Source organism: Beta vulgaris, chromosome 6 (assembly GCF_026745355.1).
Source record: "Beta vulgaris subsp. vulgaris cultivar EL10 chromosome 6, EL10.2, whole genome shotgun sequence".
NCBI lineage: Eukaryota > Viridiplantae > Streptophyta > Magnoliopsida > Caryophyllales > Amaranthaceae > Beta > Beta vulgaris.
This window is the reverse complement of record NC_079207.1, coordinates 69,410,926-69,434,384: the sequence shown is the minus strand read 5'-3', so window position 1 is coordinate 69,434,384 and position 23,459 is coordinate 69,410,926. Positions and strand designations below refer to the sequence as shown.

The 23,459-nt window shown below is 33.7% G+C and overlaps 2 protein-coding genes across 3 annotated transcripts; both read right to left on the bottom strand.

Moving 5' to 3' along the window:
• Positions 1 to 223: 223 nt before the first annotated feature.
• On the bottom strand, positions 224 to 11,458 carry LOC104897821 (transcription factor bHLH25). Its single transcript, XM_019250508.3, has 5 exons — positions 11,298 to 11,458; positions 10,996 to 11,124; positions 1,391 to 1,720; positions 587 to 970; positions 224 to 473 (listed from the first exon to the last, which is right to left on the bottom strand). Exons 2-5 carry the CDS (start codon positions 11,041 to 11,043, stop codon positions 408 to 410), a joined length of 828 nt encoding a protein of 275 aa, XP_019106053.2. The 5' UTR covers positions 11,044 to 11,124; positions 11,298 to 11,458; the 3' UTR covers positions 224 to 407.
• A 4,837-nt stretch (positions 11,459 to 16,295) lies between these two features.
• On the bottom strand, positions 16,296 to 18,874 carry LOC104897820 (transcription factor bHLH19). Of its 2 annotated transcripts, none has more exons than XM_048646438.2 (4): positions 18,770 to 18,874; positions 18,593 to 18,676; positions 16,649 to 16,906; positions 16,296 to 16,559 (listed from the first exon to the last, which is right to left on the bottom strand). In XM_048646438.2, the coding sequence occupies exons 1-4, from the start codon at positions 18,857 to 18,859 to the stop codon at positions 16,476 to 16,478; spliced, it is 516 nt and encodes a 171-aa protein (XP_048502395.2). In that variant the 5' UTR covers positions 18,860 to 18,874; the 3' UTR covers positions 16,296 to 16,475. The 2 variants fall into 2 exon arrangements, with proteins under 2 accessions (XP_048502395.2, XP_010683070.3); XM_010684768.4 differs by having other exon boundaries at positions 18,593 to 18,666; positions 18,770 to 18,873.
• Positions 18,875 to 23,459: the final 4,585 nt, after the last annotated feature.

The following is a 23,459-nucleotide window of genomic DNA, read 5'->3' as shown; positions in this document are numbered from 1 at the left end:
GCCTCATATGAATATAAATTGCAACCAAATAGCCATTAAGGGGAAGATTTAGATTGAAAATCCCTCTTAAAAAAAAGTGAGAAGCGAACCCCTCTTCTGAAATAAGAGGGCCTCTAAGCACTAAAATAGTCTTGATTCTATTTAAAGTGTATAAAGATTCCACATACACCTTGTGCACGCATATGTATACTATCAGGGATATCTCTTCCCAAATTAGCCACAATTAGTAAAAGAAAATAAAGCTTCTTGCATCAAGAAAATTTATTGCAAGATATCAAACCAGGAGATTACAAATATTATTGAATGTAAACAACACTATTGATAGAAAACTGCCTAATTGTATATTTGTATTAACCTTTATATGTTAAAAGAAAATTGATCAATTTAAACTAAACAAAACATGGAACTTATTGAAAGATTGAACGTAGGTTTTGAACAACATCTTGTGGTCTCATATTGAAATCTTCTTCCATCTGCAAATTAAATAGGTTGAAACATTATGTCAAAGTACTGCGAATCAAAGGCAATAATCAGAAAAAAGAATAGCTAATGATATGATATCATGATTAAAAGTGCTATACAGTACCTGGGTCATAATGGTTATATCTAGTGTTCTACCATTGAAGGGCATAGCATTAGTTGTAGTAACTAATAGTTGAAGCTTTTCAAGCTCACTCATAATTTTGATGAGAATACCCTTTTGCATCTCGCAGTGAACCTTAATAAGGACATTATCATTGGAAAATCGTGCTTCGATATCCGGGAGTTGTTCATCACTGAATTTGCTTGAGAGATTATGGTTGCACGTTGAAGAGTTGCACTCACTATTCTCAAGAATGATGTGTGGTTGCTTGAGGACGACAATGGATTCCATTTGTTTTTTAGCATTTCCTTCTTCTAAGATCTTTATTCTTTCTTTTAGCTGTTGCATGTGGATGATAGCTGCACCAAGTACAGATGTTTTATCGATCTGCATTCATTGAGACAATCATTAGCTATGCAAAACTATGTTTAATACGTTAATGTATAGACTGTTATAATGTAAAACTATGCAAATTGAGAAGAAACAGAGGTAGTATATAATATAACACACACCACCCTACCACAATATTTGATTGTATAGTCATCTCATTGTTTCTTCTCTTTTTCTTTAGGTCTAATTAATGTTCACTAATTATCTCCCATCTCATTTTTTTTAATCCATACGAGTCACGAAGGCAGTACAAAGTACAAAGAAGGGGAAGGGGATTCGAACCTATGACCTATCAGTTCACAACACCTCAATCTTAACTACTAGGTCAAGACATCCTTGGTATCTCCTATCTCATTAAGATGATGCTAATGCGATTATATGGAGAAAAATATATTGGGCTTCGGGTGCGGTAAATACCTTTTTGAGGCCGGGAATGAGGGCGGACAAAGCAATGAAACGCTCGCTAAGGGTTTGACGACGTTGTCTCTCCGCTATGATGTGATTATGGCATTGTTCAGGGAGCCTCCTTGGCCTCTTTCGAAGCGCTACCGTCGTATTTCCTCCATGCTTCATACCTTGATCTTCAACACTCGAACATATTGTTGTTGTTGATGATGATGAGTTGTGGTCTGAGCCGGAAGAGGATAGAGTGTTGATTTCGTGCAATATGGCTTCCATGTCTTCTGGAGGATTATCAACCAAACAGTCTGCTACGAATTCGTGTAAGAACATCGGATCTTCTATATCCTAATAAGACAAGTTTGAAGATATAACAAAGCTTCTATTTATGAACATCCAAATATGAAAGAGCAATTAAAGGGTTTGTGCAAAACCTCGAGCTTCTATTTATGAACATCCAAATATGAAAGAGCAATTAAAAACACATAGTGAATATATCTTAAACAGATTTTATTTTAAAGTACTTTTTAAACCAAGTATACTTTTTATACATAAAAATTATGAAAAGAAATGTATCATAAAATTGATGAAAACTACTTGTATATCACAAAGATACTATAGAGAAATTTCCGGTCACTAGCATATACAATATTCCCAAATCAAACTGCATGGTATAGTTGGTTGGGAATTAACTTTGTAAAATTAAGATCATAAGGTGGAATTCTTCCAATTACAGTACTTGGGAGTAGGAATTTCCTTTACCTCTCCCCCTACTCTCAAGTGCCTAGCTCGCAAATGTTAGACCAAGAACATCGTGCAGTGGGAATCTAGACAAGGTCTTTCTCCTTATACCAAACAATTGTTTTCCAAGCTTAAGGAAATGGCTAAAGTAACTTTTTGGCAACACTTACAATAGATTTATACTATGAACTTCTATTCTTTTAGAATGAGATGAATTGAACTGAAATGAACTATAATTGTAGTGGAAATGTTCTAAACTAATAAAACTATGAGAAGAAACAAATTGAATTGAATTAAACTAAATTGAACTAAATTTAAGTACAAAAGAACAGAGCATGTGGTGCAGGATCCAACATCTCTTATAGGGGTAATTTGATGAACTCTTATACGTATAGGATAAAAAGGGAGACTCTCTGGCCAACCTCCCACCCTATCCCAAGTGACAAAATGAAAAAGTGATCCTAATCGTTGACAATCGATCCCGATAAGAGAGATTGAGAAAAAATAATAATAAATGCTCTTATATATTGAATTTCGTTTCATTATTTATACCTCTCACATAAGGATTAACAACCATAAGGTCAACCAAAATTTTTTCCAAAATGTCACTATGACACTATCTATATGAACGACTTGATCCAAGTCTAGCTGACTTAGCCTGGGTCGATCTCTTCCTTAATAGTGTTGTTAACAATAAGTTCTACTTACTCCAACCACGCACCTGTCATCTTCCATACTTCCTCCGTTCTTTTTTAATTGCAATATTTCTATTTTCACACTTGTCGAGGCATAATTTTGACCATTGAATAACTTTAATTATGTATGTGTTGAACCCCATGTATGTTGTGCACATGTGAGTTGTCCCACATTGGATAAAGAGGACAGAAAGTACCACAATATAAGTTAGAGGAGCTACTCCTACTATTGCCAATTGGTTTTAGTATGGAACCTCCTTTGGGCTTGTATGTAGACCAAACTCTCCTCCTCCGTACTGGGTTGCCCAAGCCCATTTTCAATTATATCAAATTTATCATGGTATCAGATCCCAAGGTTGGTTGGGTCTTTTATATTGGGCATTTTTCATGCAATTGGATAAGTCCCTTTATTGGACGATCATTCCTAATGAGGATTGCCTTACCAGTATGCCTTAATTCTAAGGACACTCATATGTGGGGGGGGGGGGTGTTGAACCCCATGTATGTTGTGCACATGTGAGTTGTCCCACATTGGAGAAAGAGGAGAGAAATTACCACAATATAAGTTAGAGGAGCTACTCCTACTATTGCCAATTGGTTTTAGTATGGAACCTCCTTTGGGCTTGTATGTGGACCAAACTCTCCTCCTTCGTACTGGGTTGCCCAAACCCATTTTCAATTATATCAAATTTATCAATGACAGATCTCAGTGGGCTCAGCACAAGCCCACACAAGAGAAGAGTATGACAACATACAAGCCCGATGGGGTTCCATCCTAAAACCATATGTTGATAGGTGGAGTAACCCATTAACTTATATATTAGTCATATACTTTCAATTCTTCCAATGTGAGACACATGTGGATTACACTCTCAACACTCCCCCTCACATGTGTGCCACCTTTAAACTTGCAATTGGATAGGTCACATACACCTCGTTGGCCCTACTTGGGTTTCCAACATGAGGTCAACAAGCCCCTACTTGGGGCGCCCCTACTTGGGAGACAATTCTGTTGGGCAACTTGCTCCAAACAGATCAAACCTTCCATCTTGCATTCAATGGGCCACATACCTTGGGCCGAGATTGTCCGCTCTGATACCATGACAGATCTCGGTGGGCTCAGCACAAGCCCACACAAGAGAAGAGTATGACAACATTCAAGCCCGATGGGGATCCATTCTAAAACCATATGGTGATAGGTGGAGTAACCCATTAGCTTATATATTAGTCATATACTTTCAATTCTTCCAATGTGGGACACATGTGGATTACACTCTCAACAGTATGTGTGAAAATTATGAAAATGATATATTAAAAAATTAAAAATTGAGACGAATCAAATAAGATATCATATGACTATGTTTATCTTTGTGTATATAGATCATTATATACGGTCAAAGTCTGATGTATGAAGAGTAAAAAAAAAAATATTGCGAGTAAAAAAGAAAGGAGGAAGTATTGATCAATTTCAAACAACCCCACATCCATGTTGTTTATTAAAAAAAATTTGAGTTGATTGTTCTACATTATTATCCAAGTAAGGCACGTTTAACAATAAAAAATATATGTTAGGAATATATCATTTTTTGGTGTAAATGAGTAATTAAGCGTGGTGATGTAGACGGAATTTGATCTCTAGTCTTGGGTATCATTCTCACAAAACTTTACCAATTAAAGTAGATGACATCCACATAGGAATATATATCATGAAATAACAAAGTTACTATCACATCTTTTGTTAGAATTTTTGCACCTAAAACATATGCAATTAATTACATTTGTATTATTATCCAAACACCAAGCGAAAACTTTTATTTTCATGATAAAATATCAATATTAAATAGTTTATCTTTCTGCCTAGACCCAATAATTCGAATTGATTTTCTTGGGTTTCGAACAAGCATTTTCGGCCTGAAACTCAAAGTAACTCGAGTCTGATAAATCTGAAATTTTCTAGTTATAACCCTAAATTTCTAATTAAATTTCGAATTATAATATTTTTAAATATCCTAAAATATAACATTTTAAATAATATATAATTAAGAAAAAATAATCACATTATGAATATCTACATAAAATAAATGTTTTCTTTTCGTGTCGTATTCAATATCTTTAATTTGCTATGATTGAACATCGTTTATAATATCATTGTTGATCTAAATTTACCAATTTTATTGGTTTAAATCATATTATTTCATTGCCAATATTATCGTTATATCATACTAAATAATCTGATATAGTTATCTATGCTATGAATAATAATTTTACATAAAAAGTGTAAAAGAACTCATAAAAAGGCGTCAATTATTCCGTTCTTTCGGCCTATCAGACCGTTTTTACCGAGTTTTTTTTTTCTAAGTAGATTAATTGAACCAACAAATTACAAGTTACACAATCCAACAAGGAGACAAACCAACTAGGTTGAACCCCTTCATAGAAGGATTGAAAACAAGCTTATAGGCTTAACATTCTAAGCCCATTACAATTTTTACTGAGTTGGATAAAGAAAACGTGGCTTTGTCATCAATGGGCACAAGATTATGGAGCAAAATCTGGTAGGCTAATACTCTCCATAGTGTTGAACTTTATTTTGGATGGCTTGTGCCGACGAAAAGGGTGTCGAGTAAGAGTGTGCCAAGTATTGAACCATTGTGGAACCTTTGTATTGCTTATAGGACTCTGTTATTACGGGGCTTAACTGGGATTCAAGTAGGGGAGAAATAGTGACAGGGATTTACCACTACTTCGACGACTTAACATTGGCATGTCTGGAGCAGCTCCCTCGTATAGGGCATGGGCTTTTGAGGAAAATTTGCAGGGCTATTTAGAATGCAAAATAGGTGATTCTTTCGGGGAAGGTTTGTGATCCCCGCCAAACCATGGCCTATATGCAAAAACTCATAGCATAATTTGTGTGGAGGATAGAGGAGGGGCAAGTGTAGGATTAGCTACTCACAACATTGGTTATCTCTTGGGGATGGGTCTGTTGAGCTTATGTGGACGGGAATTGTATGGAAGGTTTAGGTGCGTCAGCTGGAGCGTTGATTAGGAGGAGCATTGTTAAGGCGTTGTTGACTATGACTTTAGGTTGAGGATTGCTGGGAGTCATTAATTGTTGAGGCAAAGGCTATGTTTTTTTTGGCATCCAGGTTGTTGCGGAGTTTAGGTTTCGGAATGTCATTGTGGAAAGTGATTGTCTTCACCTTGTTAACGCAATTTCTTCACGAGAGCAAGATGGAAGTAGCTTCCATCTTATTCTTGATGACATTGTTCGTACCAGTAGTATGTTATATGTTGTGTCTTGGAGTTTTGTCCATAGGGAGGGCAATGAGGTTGCTCATGAGCTAGCTCATTACTCGCCTTGGGTAATAAGTACATAAGTTTGTTTAGTTAATTTTCCTTATTGTATTAACTCTTTGTTAGCTTTGGATATTTCTATAAATGTTATTTAGTTACCCCGTTGGGCTTTCCCTTAAAAAAAATTTAATATGTAATAGTCCAATCCTATACAAAACACCAGTGGTAATATAGACATAATAAAGTTTTAGCTTATTATTCTTTTTAGGTATTCTAAAAAATATTCCTATTTCAAAATATTTCTAGAGCATGATATGTAGGGGTGTTATGTCCAGATCCGGACTAGATAAAAGCAGGATTGGCTAGACGTTGGACCGTAATTCTCGAATTTTTCTGATCAGGGACCGAACCCGATTTTTCCGGTCTAGGCTTGGACCTTTTTTGATCTCTTTTGCTAAGAAAATAAAAATAAAATTTAGGTAAATAAAAATTATGTGTGCACTTTTTTTTTTTAATATAATCTTCTTGGAGTTTTTGGACCTCTTTGAGGAAGGTTAAGGAAATTAGGGAGTTAGGGAAATGACTTAACATTGCATTTGAAATTTGGAGGAGGGGAAGTAAGTAAGTTAGAAAAAAATAATCTGAAATAATAACAAAATTCTGGGTTTTCGTCTATATCAAAATTTTTCACATATCGAAAACTCGAAATTGAGATTTTTGATGGACCGAGGACCAGACCTGAATTTTCACTCCGGTCCAAATTCAAGTCCAACCCTGGTCTTTGTGCAACCTTAAGTATATGTTTTACTTTCTTAATTCCCGTAAAAAGAAAGAAAGAAGATAATTATATCACAAGATAAATAGAGTAGTTTTGTAGGGCTTGTAACATCTAATAAGTATAGTTCAGCAAAATAAGATCTGACCCTCTTATAAAATAAAGTTTAATAAGTTTAGATAATTTAATTAAATTTAGATATATTTAAATAAATTCAGGTCAAAAAAAAGTTGAATAAAACATGTCATTAAACTTCTAATGACATAAATATACAAACATAACACATTCTGATTAGATATTGTTGATAACTCATAGTGAGATGCCAATATGACATCTCACAAAATTTTTGGAAGCAAAGCTAAGTCAAAGTGGTATCAAAATAAAGTCATTTGATACCAAAGTATAAGTTTGGTACCAAACTTACACTTTGATACCAAGTAAAAATTACTTTTTTTTAGAGGAAAGTAAGAGTTACTTTAATATTGGTATCTCAGTGACTATATTTGATACCAAGTGACTCTATTTTGATATCAAATATTTTGTGAAATATCATCTTGACATCTCACTGTGAGACGCCGATCCAAGCTCGATTTGGATTTGGTAATACATGAATATTCTACTCATGAAATGAATTTGATTGGTCCCCTCAGGAAAAAATTTTTTTTGAATTTCGTTAGGTGTATCTTAAATGTCGAGGAATTGGCTTCCCAAGAACTTGCTGAATGATAACGTACCGATAAGGACGCAATTTCCTAAACTGGAATATATAAACAACTTAAAAGCATTTTATATACATTTTTTTAGTGAATGCATATTATCTACGTTCAGGACTACAGCCTACAGGTTAGTAACTAGATAGATTGGTCAAACTAAAATTGATACTTCACATAACCCTACCTAGCTATAGCTCAGTAACAATTAACAAACACAACTGGGAGTGGGGGATCTGCATCCTCCATATCCCACTCCAATAATGCATCTAATAGGTCGTGTGACTCCGTGAGATAAAAGCGTTTCAACTTGCTTAAAATAATGGGTTCATTGTTTTAAATTTTTTTACCAAATATCTTTCAGTTTTCAAAAAATCAACAGATAATTTAAAATTCACAAGGTACTCCTTAATTTTATGTATATACACTCATATACCCTTAATGACTAATGATATTAACCACCGTTAGTCTTAAACCTCATTAAACTCTAATTAGTCCTAATTAACCTAACTAAATCTAACCCTAACCCCTAATTTCAAACCTTAACCCTAATCCCTAATTTCAAACCCAAACCCTAACCCCACTACCACCCAACCACCACCACCCCTCCACCCACCCCACCCTACCCACTGCAGCCCCAACCCCACCCCGACCCCTCCCCACCCCGCAACCTCGTCAGCGCCTCTCCCAACCCGTTCGATTTCTCCCCCCACCCCCGCGCCCCCGCACCACCACCATCCTCCCCCAACTCGTTCGATTTCTCCCCCCACCACCGCGCCCCCACACCATCACCAATGTGCGCACCACCTCCACAACGCCGAACACCCCTCTTTCCTTCGCTATCTTCTCGGCTCAATTCCCATCCCCTGTTTGCTTCGAATTGCGTAAGCCCAACCTTATCGGTGGTCCGTCCGTCGTCTCTCTCGTTTCTTCCCTAAAATCGAATAGCTGGGGAACTGCTTGGCAGCGCGGGGGTGGGGGAGGGGGCATCGCGGGGTGGGGAGGGGGCGTCGCGGGAGGTTGGGGAGGGTGGGGGATGGGGGCAGGGGTGGTGGGAGGGTGGAGGAGGGGTGGTTAGGGTTAGGTTTAGGGTTATTGTTAGGGTTAGGGTTAAAGGTTAGGCCGGTTGGGGTTAGGGTTAGTGGTTGATTAATAGGTTGAAATCTAAAAAATTAGGATTAATGGCTAACGGTGGTTAAGGTCGTTAGTCACTAAGGGTATTTGGGTGTATTTACACAAAACTGAGGGGAACCTTGTGAATTTTGAAAACATGGGGGTACTTGGTGAATTTTTTGAAAACTCGGGGGTACTTGGTGAAAAAACCGTTGTTTTTAACTATCTGAATATATTACGTCTTATTTATCTTTATTCGATTTTATCTAAACTTATTCACATAACTTTCTAAGTTCTTTATTAATTACAATTTGTAACAATTTAATTTTTACACTATTCACCAATAAACTAATCACTATCGATAGTGATTTTTGCATACGAAGGTATGTAGTTATTTAAGATCTTATTAGATTTGTCTCAATTAAACTAATTTTTAATACATCAATTTTTCATAATTTTACTATAATGTAATTAAAGATATTAATGATTAAATTTGTACATTAAAAAACGTAAAAACTCAAATGTTGTAATTAATTAAAACTGGAGGAAGTATAAAAGAAAATTATGCTGCTGAAGATGATTTGTCCCTGGACTAACCAACAATATTTTACATAATTATAACATTTTTTAATATTTAAGTTAAAATATATAAACTCTCCAACAACAAGACATATATTTTCTAAACTTAGAAAGATTATGTATCCCTCCAACTGCATACTAAAAAGCAAACAGTTTGATTTTCGTGGATCCGGTTCACGTTAACTTTAGTGTAAACCAGGTCAAAAACATGTATCATTCATGAACAATCCACTATATCATTCAGAAACTCACAATATGACGAAGGAACTCACTATATCATCATAATCATATTACATCTCATGCAGAAACTACATCATTTCTAAACAATCCACTATATCGTGAAGAAACTCACTATATCATTTAGAAACACACTATATCAAAAACTCATTTTTGAACAATCCACTATATCACTCAGGCACTCGCTATATCATGCAAAAACTCACTATATCATTCAGACAATCATGATATCATGTAGAAAATACATATTTCTATATGTTAAAGTACGTGTCACGACATATATTATGCAACTTACATCTTCTTGCATGTTAAAACATTAAAATTAATTCCTTTACTATATTGTATATAATTTCACTATATGTTTTCTTGTTAATAAAATCCACTATATTGTACTATAGGCTTACTATATCTCTGTAAAACTCACTATATGAAGTTAATATCAATTATAAACCTAGTGCACACTAAGTTAGTGTGCATCATGTCCATTTAAATTTTTTTAAAAAAACAAGTATATTTTGGAAATATAAAGAGTATTCTCCCATTAAGACAGCCAAACCAGCTCGATAATAGTTTACCGATATTAGAGGAATAATTAAATCCCCTAAATGTTAAAATCTATATTATTTAGGTAGCTTAAGCAATATGGGAATATTTTATTCAATTTTGGCGTCTCTTTTTTTTTTAAAACATGTAAAAGTAAATAATAGGAAAAAGGAAAATTCGTTTCATCTAATGTTAAACCCATCATCCCAAAAATGAAGTGTGACCCGCCTACAAGGCTGCAATAGTATAATAAGGGCCTGCCCAATAACTTCGGTAAATCTGGAACACAACTCTTTAAGCATATAATCCCTCCTCCTAAAAATTGCATATATAGGTGGATATAATAAGGGATTGCAAAGTCACTATATCATAAAAAAGTTACTATGTCATATAAGTAGTTTTGGTCTACAATAATATTAGCGTAGATCAAAGTTCACGCTCGCCAAAAACAATCAAATGTAAAATGTAAATAATAAACACTACATGTACAAATAGTGTAATTATGTTTAAATGGAAAAAAGTATTTATTTTGTTTATCACATACTTGATTAGCGTAGTGTCCTAGGGAACTAATTTGCAGCATCAATTAAAACATCTAATTAAGGCTATGTTTATTCAAATTATTTTAGCTTATTTCAGAAAAAATAAGTTCAAATAAAATAAGTTAAAATAAATCGAATAAAACAGATTAACTATGTTAGAAAACAAAATAAATTAGAATATAAGTTCAAATAAGATAAGATAAAATAAGTTTAGAAAAAATTAGATAAGTGAAAAATAAGTTGAATTGAATAAAACCTAACAACCCCAATTAAAACTCTCAAAAGTCCCTTAAAAAAAACTGAAAAAGTTAAGATTACTAACCATTAATTAAAAATGACTTAAATAAAAGTACAAATAATTGTAAAAAAAAACAATTAAAAAGTGGGTTACCAGTTCAGTAAACAAATTACTGGGCCTCGGCATTATTGACGCCTCCATATGAACCCGAAACTTCCCAAATTGCCAACTCCTGAGTTAGCGCATAGTTCTCCAACGAGTTCGAGCTGGGAGGAAAGATCCCTGCCATATTACCAAAGCAAACCAACTTGTATATGAAAATATAGGTATTAAGATGTAAAAGAAAGTTAATCTCTCCTTGCAAAGAAGGAGAAAAAGAAATTTAAGACTGATGAAATTCTAGCATAAACATTATACAAAATACAAAAGCGAAATTAAGAGCTTAGTATGCTTGCCTTCAGCAATATGCCAATATTAATACTTGTGAAGTATGCAATTGATGTGCTCTGTAACTTATATATACACTAGTTGAGTAGCGTTTAGTGAGTAGTGAGTACTGAGTAGTGAGTAGTGACCGTAGCAAGTTGTGCCTCTTTTTGGCATATTAATGTTCCCCAGAAGCACTGACTTTCAGCTTATTTAATGTATACAATAATTGATGGAGGTAACTCCATAAAAAAATGATGGAAATTGGGAGTAATACCAGAATGGTAGGCCACCAATAAAAAAAACACCAAATGTAAATTAGAGTTGTTAAAGAACAGGCCGACTTAGCATGTTTGGCCCAATAAAAAAACCTGGTTGGGAGTTTGGATTATCCAGTACTTAAAGTGGGCTGGTTAAGCTTGGCCTGTTAATACTAATGACTGGACATGGACAACAATATGCCTATTAAATTGCTTGCGCGATTTGTTTTTGTTTGACTCCTAGAAATTGTCAAAGATGATTGTAGTGTTGAGAGTATTGAAATTCCGAGAAGGTCTGAAGAGTTGAGGAAGAGGTCTCCAACAATCCTGCAAAATACAATGAAAAACTGGCTTGGGGGGGTCTCGAGAAAGCCACTCCGACGCTCAAGTGAGTTGAGATTGAGGTAGAGAGGGAAAGTGAGTAAATGTAGAGAGAAATGCTCTGGTTTTTGTAGTTGAGATTTCCCTCCCTTTGACTGATGAAGCAACCCCTATTTATAGAGGATGGAACCTCCATTATATGAGGGCATAGTTAGCTCCAGCTGGCCGGTAAAGGATTATCTCCCCTTGATGCAGGTGTATTTTAGTAATTTTAACATAGATGAGCCAGTCTAGGAAAGGGGTCCAAACAATTAGCCCCACGCCAAGTAAGAGTGAAAATCCACCATTTTTAGTGTGGTTGATTGGCGGAATAATAATATTTTTGTCAAGGTTGAATAATGTCGTGAGATAGCTATCTAGCGCTATGATTAACCAAGCACGGGGGTCTCGCAAACTTTTTCGAGGCATAGGCCCCTTGAACAAGGGTTACCTTTGTATGCTAGCCGGCACTAGGTGCTTAACGCTGTCGGGGAACTTTTATGAGCCGAGTGGAAAACAACTGAGCCTGGCGTCTGAAATCCCGAGTCCTTTGTGCGCACATCACTAGGCACTAAACCGAGGGTTGATCCCCGAGCATTTAGGGTGACTCCATTGTACATTAGGCGCAGATGCACCGAGAGACAAGCAGGAACTTGCGCCTGACGCACGACATGCGCTTGAGGAAACTGATGCTTGGTTACTTAACCCCGAAGATTGGAAAGTGATTCTCCCAACACACAGTGCGAGAGACTCAAGGTACCACCGGGGGAGCGGGGATTCGTGACCGATGCACTACAATGTGCTCGGCGCATCTAATGCTTGGCTACTTAACTCCCGAGCTGTCAAGGTGATTTTCTCGAGTCGATGATGTCACGAGAGGTTCATGGAAACTCTCCCGACCCGAGGATGTTGAATCCCGAGTCTATGATTTTGTGAGGGGTTCATGGAAGCTATCTCGATTCGGGGATATTGAATCCCGAGTTTACGATTTTGCGAGGGGTCCTTGGAAACTCTCACGACCCATGAGTGATGAATCCCGAGTCTATGACACGATGGGTCCATGGAAATTCTCCCGACTTGGGGGTGTTGAATTTCGACTCCGAGACGTTGTACTCGGTGCACTCTTGGTCTAAGGCACGTACGGTCATCGCATCGGTCGCAAGGCTCCTGCAATTGACGTTCGCTTGTGCGTTAGACACACGATATGCCAAACTCTCCAGCTATCCGAGAAAGGTACTCTCGAACCAAGTAGTTCTTGTTCCCTAGTCGGTTTGATGTTGTTTGGCTAAGTTTGGAGATCTCCAACCTGACGCCTTCTATGTGTTAGGTGCCATTTGAGAGGGTTCTTTCTCTTAGCCCGAGTTGGTTCTTTAGACCAAGGGGGGGTCATCCTCGAGCCGAGGGGGTGCTAATAAGCGATACTTAGTCATTTTTTGGCTACGTGAGTGGAACACTTCTTTCACGAAGTGAGCCCTATGTTTCTCGAGGAGGTCTATGGACGCTACTCGGATGTTGAGTAGGTCCAATTGACAATACTTATTCGTTTTTCGGCTAAGCTACTTGGACTCCCCTCTTATGACCGAGGAAGTGCTGATGAAGGAGTTTCTCGACTCGAGGGCGCTAGTGAGCCCCATGTTTCCCGATGAGGTATCACGACGCTACTCGGATGTTGAGTAGGTCCAATTGACGATACTTAGCCATTTTTCTGTTAAGTTACTAGGACACTCCTTTTATGACCGAGAAGGTGCCACTGAAGGAGCTTCTCGACTCACGGGGGCTAGTGATCCCCATGTTTCGAGAGGAGGTCTCACGACGCTACTCAAATGTTGAGTATGTCCAATTGTTGATACTCAACCATTTTTCAACTAAGTTACTAAGACAGTCCTCGTATGACCGAAGAGGCGCCAATGAAGGAGTTTTTCGACTCGGGAGGCGGCTAGTGAGCCCCACGTTTTCCGAGGAGATCTCAAGAGAATGGTTGGATGCACTGTACGTAATTGATATTTGTCGTAGTTAGTTATTTTGGGTTTTTAATTTTTCAACTTATATTTCTTTGACTTATTTTATTTATCGTGAACATTTATAATTGAAATTTCTGAGCCTGACTACTTTTTCTTAACTCTTACGTTTTTTTTTTGAATTTTTCTTAATTTTTCCGAAAATAAGTTGAAGAATATAAACCCCCTAAATATTCTATCTCCCTTTGAGATATTCAATCTCCTTATCATGTATGGTTCATTGTATTGCGTTTTAGTTTTTAGAGTACTGATAAGCTAATTGATAACCCTTTGCCCCTACCTAATAGGTATATATACATGCCGAATTAGACTGAACTGAAATTTTACCCATTAATTAGGACTTAGGCTATGTTCAGTTCACCTTATTTTTTATTATTTCAGATATAATCAGATCAGATCGGATCATATCAGATCAAATCAGAAAAAATAAGTTCAGATCAGATCATGCTTATATTCAAAAATCATTATTCTATTAAATATCTTTCATTACATATTAATAAAAATTATAATAATTGAATATTAATAAAGTACTCATTCAGACGAATCAAACAAGACCCCACATGACTATATTTTTTCTTATATATTGAGAAAAATCTAAAAGATAAGATTTTGTAATCAGATCAGATCAGATCAGATCATATCAGATCAGATCAGAAAAAATAAGTTCAAATCAGATCAGATAAGTTCAGATCAGAAAATTTCAGGTGAACTAAACATAGCCTTAGGTTATGTTCAGTTCACCTTATTTTTGATCTAATCAGATCAGATCAGATCAGATCAGAATATATAAGTTCAGATCAGATCAGAAAAAATAAGTTCAGATCAAATCATATCAGATCAGTTCAGATCATGCTTATATTTAAAACTCATTATTACTATTAAATATCTTTCATTACATATTAGTAAAAAGTATACTAATTGAATATTAATAAAAAACTCATTGAGACGAATCAAACAAGACCCCACATGACTATATTTTTTCTTTTATATTTAGAAAAATCTAAAAGATTCTCTCTAATTGTGAATAGTGTCAAGATTCTAAGTAAAGAAGAGAAAAAAATACAAAGGGAGTATTATTATTTACTAGTACATTTGTTCAAAAGGATTATTATTGTTGTTGTTGTACTCCCTCTGTTTTTTTTATCATTCCTACTTTTCTGTACGCGTCTTCCAATGCACGTTTTAAAACTTAAATATCTTTCATTATATATTAGTAAAAATTATAACGATTGAATATTAATAAAGTACTAATCGAATCAAACAAGACCCCACATGACTATGTTTTTTCTTATAAATTGAGAACATTTGAGAAGATTCTCTCTATGCATGAATAGTGTCAAGATTCCAAGTGAGAAAGATAAAAAAAACAGAGGGAGTACTTATTAATTATTAATATTAATAATTATTATTAATCTTGTTGTTACCATTATAAATGTCATTGTTATCATTATATTAAGTTATTTTGTTGTTATTAAATAATAGAAAATTAAAAGCCACGTGTTAAGAACATAAGATTGACGCAAAAATAAGAAATATATATAATATGATAGCTCAAATCCATGACAACGAAACTACTAAGTTCGGATTACATTTCAAAATAAGCTAAGTGTGAGATACAAATTATAAATTTAGATACGGTACACCTCTTCCTACCGAATTTCAAATCTCTAGCTATTTGAAGTTGCACGCTATTTATTTCTTTTATGCGCAAGTCATAGTTGTTTGTATATCTTATTTTATGTTATATGAAAAAAAAGAGTTGAGTCTGCCGACTTCTGAAGTGTGAAATATTTTTTTAAGGGAAAGTGTGAAACATTGTATAAGTGCTCTTATAAATTAATGACTTGAGTTATATAATTATTTTTAGTAATAATAATTATTATTATTATGATTATAATTATTATTGTTGTTCTTATAATAATGATTATTATTATTAATATTATTATTATTATTATTAATAATAAAAGTTGTGTAAAAGTTGTAATAGAAATTATAAAAATGATAATAATAGTAATACTATAAAGAAGATCTTATAATGTATTACATAATAATGAATTACAAAGTAATAATAGTAATAATATATTTTATAAAAGATAAGATCTTGTAAATCAAATCAGATCATATCAGATCAGATTAGACCTGATCAGATCAGATCAGATCAGAAAAAATAAGTTAAGATCAGAAAAAATAAGTTCAAATCAGATCAGATAAGTTCAGATCAGAAAATTTCAGGTGAACTAAACATAGCCTTAATCTATCAATTACATCTTCCCGTTATCCAACAAACAAAAAGGTCCATGCAACCTCAAACATAAGTATTAGCAATGTGATCCTATAACTTCTACTCTTAAACAAAATTAAATAAACTGATAACTGTAGAAAAAGAAAATTAAGAAATGAATCGACTTATCAATTATTACACTTTTAGTTTGCGAAGTTTCCATAAAACCATAAGATTACATGATACAACACCACGGGACATTGTGGTTACTCCCCCATAGGCCATATGTAGTCATGCTAACTGCTAAGGTAACATATAGATGTCAATAACATAATGGTCTTTACCCTTTCAACTTCCGGGATTAGCCACAACGAGGACAGAGCGAAGACTTTGTACAAGATCCTTCACATTCTGGTTAAAATCCTTTTCCATCTGCATCAATTAACATATGATATTTAGAATATTCTTAGTTACAAATATTTGTACTTTTTCAAAATGATCTGGTCATATAAAAAAATTACCTGTGCAACAATTGTGATGTCCAAGGCAAAACTCTCAAAGGGAATCATGCTACAATTGAGAACCTTCATGTCATGCTTTTCCACCTCTTCAACTAATGTTGCCAAAATCCCTCTTTTATTTTCACAGTAGACATTTAAGAGGATTGTCTTCCCGAGTATCTTAACCTCAATTTCCGGAAGTGAATTCTTAAGTTTGGAATCACTAGGATCGCTAGTAGCTGTGTCAGCTTCATCAACTCCTTTACCACTTGTCGCAAGCTTTAGGGAAAAAAACTAGTTATTAGGCCTGAGCTATGTCCAGGTAAGAAAAAATTTCATTTATTAATATAATATTTTATGATAATGACACTAAATACAACTTAGTCTAGTGGTTAAAACTTTAGTATATGTACTTGAGGACTCGGGATCAAACCCTATACTACGCTGGTTAAGACTTTAGTATATATACTTAAGGTCTCGAGATCAAACCCTATACTATACAATTCCTAATTTTTTTTATTATAAATAAATTACATGAACTAAAACTCCCTAGCAGCGAGAGCGTCACGTGGCACAATTTCTTGTTTATGCACGCCTTTTAATATATTTTCTAGTGGCGGGCTATGCCCCGGGTAAGAAAAATTTTCATTTATTAATATAATACTTTATGATAATAACACTAAATACAACTTAGCCTAGTGGTTAAGACTTTAGTATATGTACTTGAAGTCTCGGGATCAAACCCTATACTACACAATTTCTAAATTTTTTATTGTACATGGATTACATGAACTAAAACTCCCTAAGGAGAGCGCCACATGCCACAGTTTCTTGTTTATGCATGCCTTTTAATATAATTGTATAGATTTATATAGATTGAATTAGTTATAAATGTCATTTAGCTTAATTGGTTAAGTCCTGTAAAAATGATGTGCAAGACTTAGAATCAAATTATGTCTACATTATTATGGTTAGTCGCCTTCTAACATACATACAAAAATTGTAGGAGAAATCAAGGGAATCATAAATATATCTAATTGAGTACTTCATAACAAGAACAATTATGTTAGGAGCCTTTCATAAGCTAGACTTGAGATATAGAAAGTACAGATTGAAACTGACCAAACTCATTTTTCTTAGTTTGTTCTCATGCCTTTTTTGGAGGTTTTGGCCTTTGGATAGATTATCAAGATTTACTAAGGTTGCGTTCTTTTTACCTTATTGGACCTGAATTTATTTCAACTGAACTTATTAGACATGAACTGAACTTATTAGACCTGATTCAACTTATTGGGCCCGATTGTACCTTATTGGACCTGATTGGAACTTATTAGACCTTATTGAACCTGATTAAAACTTATTAAACCTTATTAACTTTTAGCAATTGGAATTTATTGGACCTTATTAATTAGACCTAAGTGGAACTTATTGCACCTGCTTGGAATTTATTGCACCTTATTAGAACTGATTGGAACTGATTCCCTGATTGGACCTGATTGGAACTTATTTGAACTTATCTAAACTTATTGAACCTGAAACTTAATTTTTTAAGGTGAAAAGAATGCATCCTAAGACGCGAAAACTGATTTTCTTTAACATTGCTATCGTTAAGAGTACAAGTGCTTTGTTAGACTGAGATCAGAATAAAAATTTGAGATTAGAGAGAATTAGTGAACACTCCTCGAAAGCATGTTTAGGCGATTTCACGCCACTTATTTTTGTTGAACTCAACTTATTTTTGCTAACTGAAACACGAGGAATAGACCATAATGAAAATGACTAAATTTCACAATAATAATATCTTAAAACGCATAAACGACTAATCTTTCGCTACTTAGCTCATGTAAATATTATGAAACTAAATCATTTTTCTGTAGTTTTTACAATGATGATAATAATAATAAGATGATTAAATAAAACAGAAAAAAAGAAGAAGATTATTGATGCCATAAAATTATTACTTACGCCTTGAGACTGGTATGATTCCATTTTAAACCCACAAGTCTCCCCTTTTCTTCTTCTTCCTTTCGCTCTTCTTTCTGAAGACAACTAGTTTTTATAAGAATGTATAAATGAAAGATGGCTGAGCAGGGATAAACATTATATAAGCGAAGAAAGAGGGGAAAAAACAAACTGAAGTACCTGGAAAACTCTTAAAGGCGCATAAGATAGATGATGTTGAGAGCAACTATAGGCTACCCAAGCTTCAGACTTCAGTTTATATAGGCGCATATATAATGAAGTAATTTGGACTTCACCCTATTCTCTCTTGTGTTTTTTTCCCTTAAAAATTCTAGTGTCTTTTGTTCATTCAGGAGGCTGTCAGACATTTTAGTTTAATTTTTAAGGAGAAGACTTTTTAGTTTATGGTAAGTCTTAAATTCATTAATTAGTACTTTGATATTGTTTATTATACTCCATCCGTCCCATAATATAGTGCCTACTTCATTTTTGGTGGTCAAACTTTAAAATCTTTGACCGAATATTCTCATTTGTATATATAAAAAAACATATTCATGTGGGATCTTGTTAGATTCGTCTCAATATGTAGTTTCATAATACCAACTTTTTATATATTTAATTAATACGAAATTGAAGATATTAAAGGTCAAAGTTGTGTCTTGGAGATCGTGTAAAAAAAGAAACAAGCACTATATTATAGGACGGAGGGAGTAGATCTTTATTTGTTCTGTCCCGTGAGTTGTAGAGAGTTATTCTATCTATAAAATAAATTAAAACACTCAACATTTATTTTTCATTTCCGATTAGTTTTTAGGCTCGGGCAATGCCTCGAGTATTCGTAATTTTCATTTATTAGCATTTTACATTGAAACTATTGCATCAAACATTATTTGGTTTAGTGGTTAAGACTTTAGTATATAAGCTTGAGGTCATGGGGTCAAATCTTATATCATACATTTTCTATTTTTTTTATTGTATGTGGAGTACATTAATTCAACACTTTAAGCGATAGCGCTACGTGGTACGGTTCTTTGTTGATGAGCACCTTTTAATATATTAGTATAGATTTATAGGTTATGACACAATTTTTTTATAAATGTACAAAATTAACCCTCTATTTCTTATGTCTAAACTTAATCATTGATATGGAAAATGAATCATTTATTTATTTATGAGAGGGAACGAAAAGGATATATCATGTCTATTAACTTGACTATATCTGATTTCTTTTCTTAGGCTATGTTCAGTTCACCTTAATTTTGCTTATTTCAGATCAAATCAGATCAGAAAAAATAAGTTCAGATCAGATCATGTTTATATTTAAAAATTATTATACTATTAAATATCTTTTATTACATATCAGTAGAAATTATAATAATTGAATATTAATAAAGTACTCATTGAGACGAATCAAACAAGACCCCACATGACTATATTTTTTCTTATATATTGAGAAAAATCTAAAAGATAAGATCTTGTAATCAGATCAGATCATATCAGATTAGAAAAAATAAGTTCAGATCAGATCAGATAAGTTCAGATGAACTAAACATAGCCTTAGTTATTACAAATTAGAGACTCAATTGGTTTGTTGATTACTCAAAACTATAATAGATCTCAAATAATTTGGACATGTAAATATATGTCGGATCTCAACTATAATGTAGATGATTGTGCCTGATATTCTTTGATTATTATTTAAAATTTAAAAAATGTTGGTATTCCATGTTATCTTTCATTTACATATTCTTGCGTTTTATTTGTTAATCTAGGGTCTCGTTATAAGATTTTCTCACGTATGTTTGTGTTCAGAGCACGCAAGACATGACAGAACTTCATTTATACTCTAATGAGTCACCCCAAATCTTGACTAGCTCAAATCATCTTGATTGTTGGCTCTAACATAATTTGACTCGATTAATGGAATAATATGGCTGAAACTAAAAAGAATTATGATAAACACATTGACAATAGAATCATATATTCCTTGACCTAAATTTGAACTAAAAAGAATTGAATTACTCACTCTCAAATTGAATGACCTAGTGGACATTTACATACAATCTTACATGTTAATCTAATTTTAATTTAATGCATTGGATTTTGGTAATTTTTGATTCCAATATAGTTTTTGTCTTTGTCATTCTAAAAAGTTACATGAAGGTCGTGTTACTTTGAGATTAATTTAAGCACATTTTAATTTTGTTTAGTTCAACTTAACTCCATTAAGTTTAGTATAATTTAGCATTTTTATCCTCATAATATCATTTAAGTTCAATTCAATTCAACAAATTTAAACCTAAATAATAAAAAGTAAGTAAATTTGAAGTTTCTTTCACACATGAAAAAGCTCTAGATTATCAAAACTAGAATAGTATATCAAATGTCCTTTACCCCAAAAATTAAATATAAACTTTATAGATGATTTGGGACGCACAATATTGTCTGTTAATGATCTAGTGTAGTATCGGTCACATTGAACAGCAAATCTATCCATTATGTAGTCTCAAATAATTCCTAATGGTATATTAGTAGTTCATTCTAATATATTATTTATTTATGTCACAATGCAATATATCCTAAGTTTTACCAGTACTTCTCGCTTGAACATGTAAAGTGATGTTTGGTAAAAAAATTATTCTTTTTGTATTTTCCAGTACGAGAAAGAAATCAATTTGTTTACCAGGGAATGTAGAAGTTTTCACAAAAAAATTCTGCTCATATAATTGGTTCATGAAAAGATCATCTTATTTTACTATTTTGAAAATGAGGGGTCTTTCTAAGATAAATTTAGCAAGATGATTTTAGTGAGACCCTTATATTTGAGAATTTGCCTAAGAAATAATTGATTCATAAAAGGACCACTTAATCTTGCTATGTAAGTAAAAAAAAAATGCTTCAAACGTAATATAAATAAATGAAATACTTTTTTGTATTTGAAAAATAAAGAAATGATACTCACCCCATCTTATAATATAGTGCTTGTATTTCATTTTAGGTGTTCCAAAATATAGTTCTTGTTTCTATTTTTTAATTCCACAATTTTCCTTGATTTGCCTGAAAGACAGGTAACAACTACATTTATTTGCTCTTTAAAAATAGTTTTTTCTTTGTTTATTGAGCCTAATAGTTGAATTAGTCATATATATCTAATATTTTTTCACCCATTATTCACCATTCTATCTCTCTTAAAATCCATTTTTTTCACCAACCATAATATCAATTGTTTATCATTCATGTTTCACTTATTTTAATCCTCGTAAATAAATGAAAAAGAATTATTATATTATGAAATGGAGAGAGTAGGTTGAGATAAATAATGAGATAGTAACATAGTTTGTGTCGAACAATCATTAGTTATGTGCCTAATGTTAGTTTAATCAATTTTCTGATTCTTCGTAAGTAGTTTGTCATTTTCCGAATTGGGCGACAGTAACGATAACTCCAGAATCCAGATTCTATTGGAAGATAGCGCTGGTAAAGTGGTCATGCAGGGATAGGGGCATAGGGCATGTAGATCTGCCCTCGCGTCGTCACGTGGCTCTTCCTGTCGCCCCGTGCAACGCAAGGGCAAGGGATCATTGTCGATTTTTATTTTCCATTACGCTTTTCGGAGTTTGGTAAGGAATTTTACGATAACAAGATAAAATTGTAACCATGATTAGTTTCTAATTTAAAACCATTCATTTTTATTTTAAAATTTACCTCATTTATTTAATAACTATTATTATTAACCTCTAACTAAAACTAATAGTTATACAATAATAATTTCACAATCAATAGTTCACCTAATTTTCGACAAATATTTTAAATGTTTTACATGTCACGAATCAGTGAACAAGATGAGCCACTGATAAGACAGGGTTGAAATTAGGCTATGTTCAGTTCACCTTATTTTTGCTTATTTCAGATCTAATCAGATCAGATCAGATCAGATCAGATCAGAAAAAATAAGTTCAGATCAGATCTGTCAGTTTTAAAATTTATTTTAACTGTTAAATATCTTTCATTACATATTAGTAAAAATTATAATAATTGAATATTAATAAAGTACTCATTGAGACGAATCAAACAAGATCCCACATGACTATATTTTTTCTTATATATTGAGAGAAATCTAAAAGATAAGATCTTGTTATCATATCAGTTCAGAAAAAATAAGTTCAGATCAGATCAGATCAGAAAAAATAAGTTCAGATCAGATCAGATAAGTTCAGATCAGAAAATTTCAGGTGAACTAAACATAGCCTTAGTAATTGTAGTGGTTACAATTTTAGTTAGCCACTCGAAAACTTTCATGAAATAATGCTTATATTATTTGCCTTTTCGTTGGCCCAGTCGATCAATTAATTGTTTCCCAAAGTATCTAAACTCCCATTTGCGGATGCCTTTTTGAAATGAGGAGAGATAAGAGGGAAAATGCTGAAATGAGAAGTGTCCTTTTGGAGGATTAAATCAGGGGGTTTGAGCAATTTGTAGTGAGATGTTGAGGGAGTGAAAAGATAGATTCTTTCATTGAGGAAAGAGAGAAGAGAGTGAGTCCCAGCCGAGATACACAAGACATTTCTTATTGAGTTAGTTGGGTATAAGTGAAATTTTTAGGGTTTTTCAACAAATGATGATAATTTGCAGGAGACTCTTAGAATTTCTTTATTTTTATATTGCACGACGATGTCGATGCCAGTCTCTCTCGCTTTTGGTGTCATTGTTGATCATCTCTTTCCTTTCTTCTTTGTCGCGACGGTAGGTTCGTATATCATCTGCTCATCATCGCATCTTTCCTCGAACAGGAGGGGAGATTATAACATCATGTGAAGAGATGGGTTTTGGCGAGTAGGTGACAATGACGGAGGATGTCTTCGAGAGATCG

Coding starts and splice junctions, on each gene's coding strand:
- LOC104897820 (XM_048646438.2), bottom strand. CDS start 18,859: ATGCGCCTATATAAACTGAAGTCTGAAGCTTGGGTAGCCTATAGTTGC. Junction 18,677..18,769: donor CGCCTTTAAGAGTTTTCCAG/GTACTTCAGTTT, acceptor TATAAAAACTAG/TTGTCTTCAGAAAGAAGAGC. Junction 16,560..16,648: donor ACATCACAATTGTTGCACAG/GTAATTTTTTTA, acceptor TAATTGATGCAG/ATGGAAAAGGATTTTAACCA.
- LOC104897821 (XM_019250508.3), bottom strand. CDS start 11,043: ATGGAGGCGTCAATAATGCCGAGGCCCAGTAATTTGTTTACTGAACTG. Junction 971..1,390: donor TCATTCCCGGCCTCAAAAAG/GTATTTACCGCA, acceptor CAATGAATGCAG/ATCGATAAAACATCTGTACT. Junction 474..586: donor ATATAACCATTATGACCCAG/GTACTGTATAGC, acceptor TTTAATTTGCAG/ATGGAAGAAGATTTCAATAT.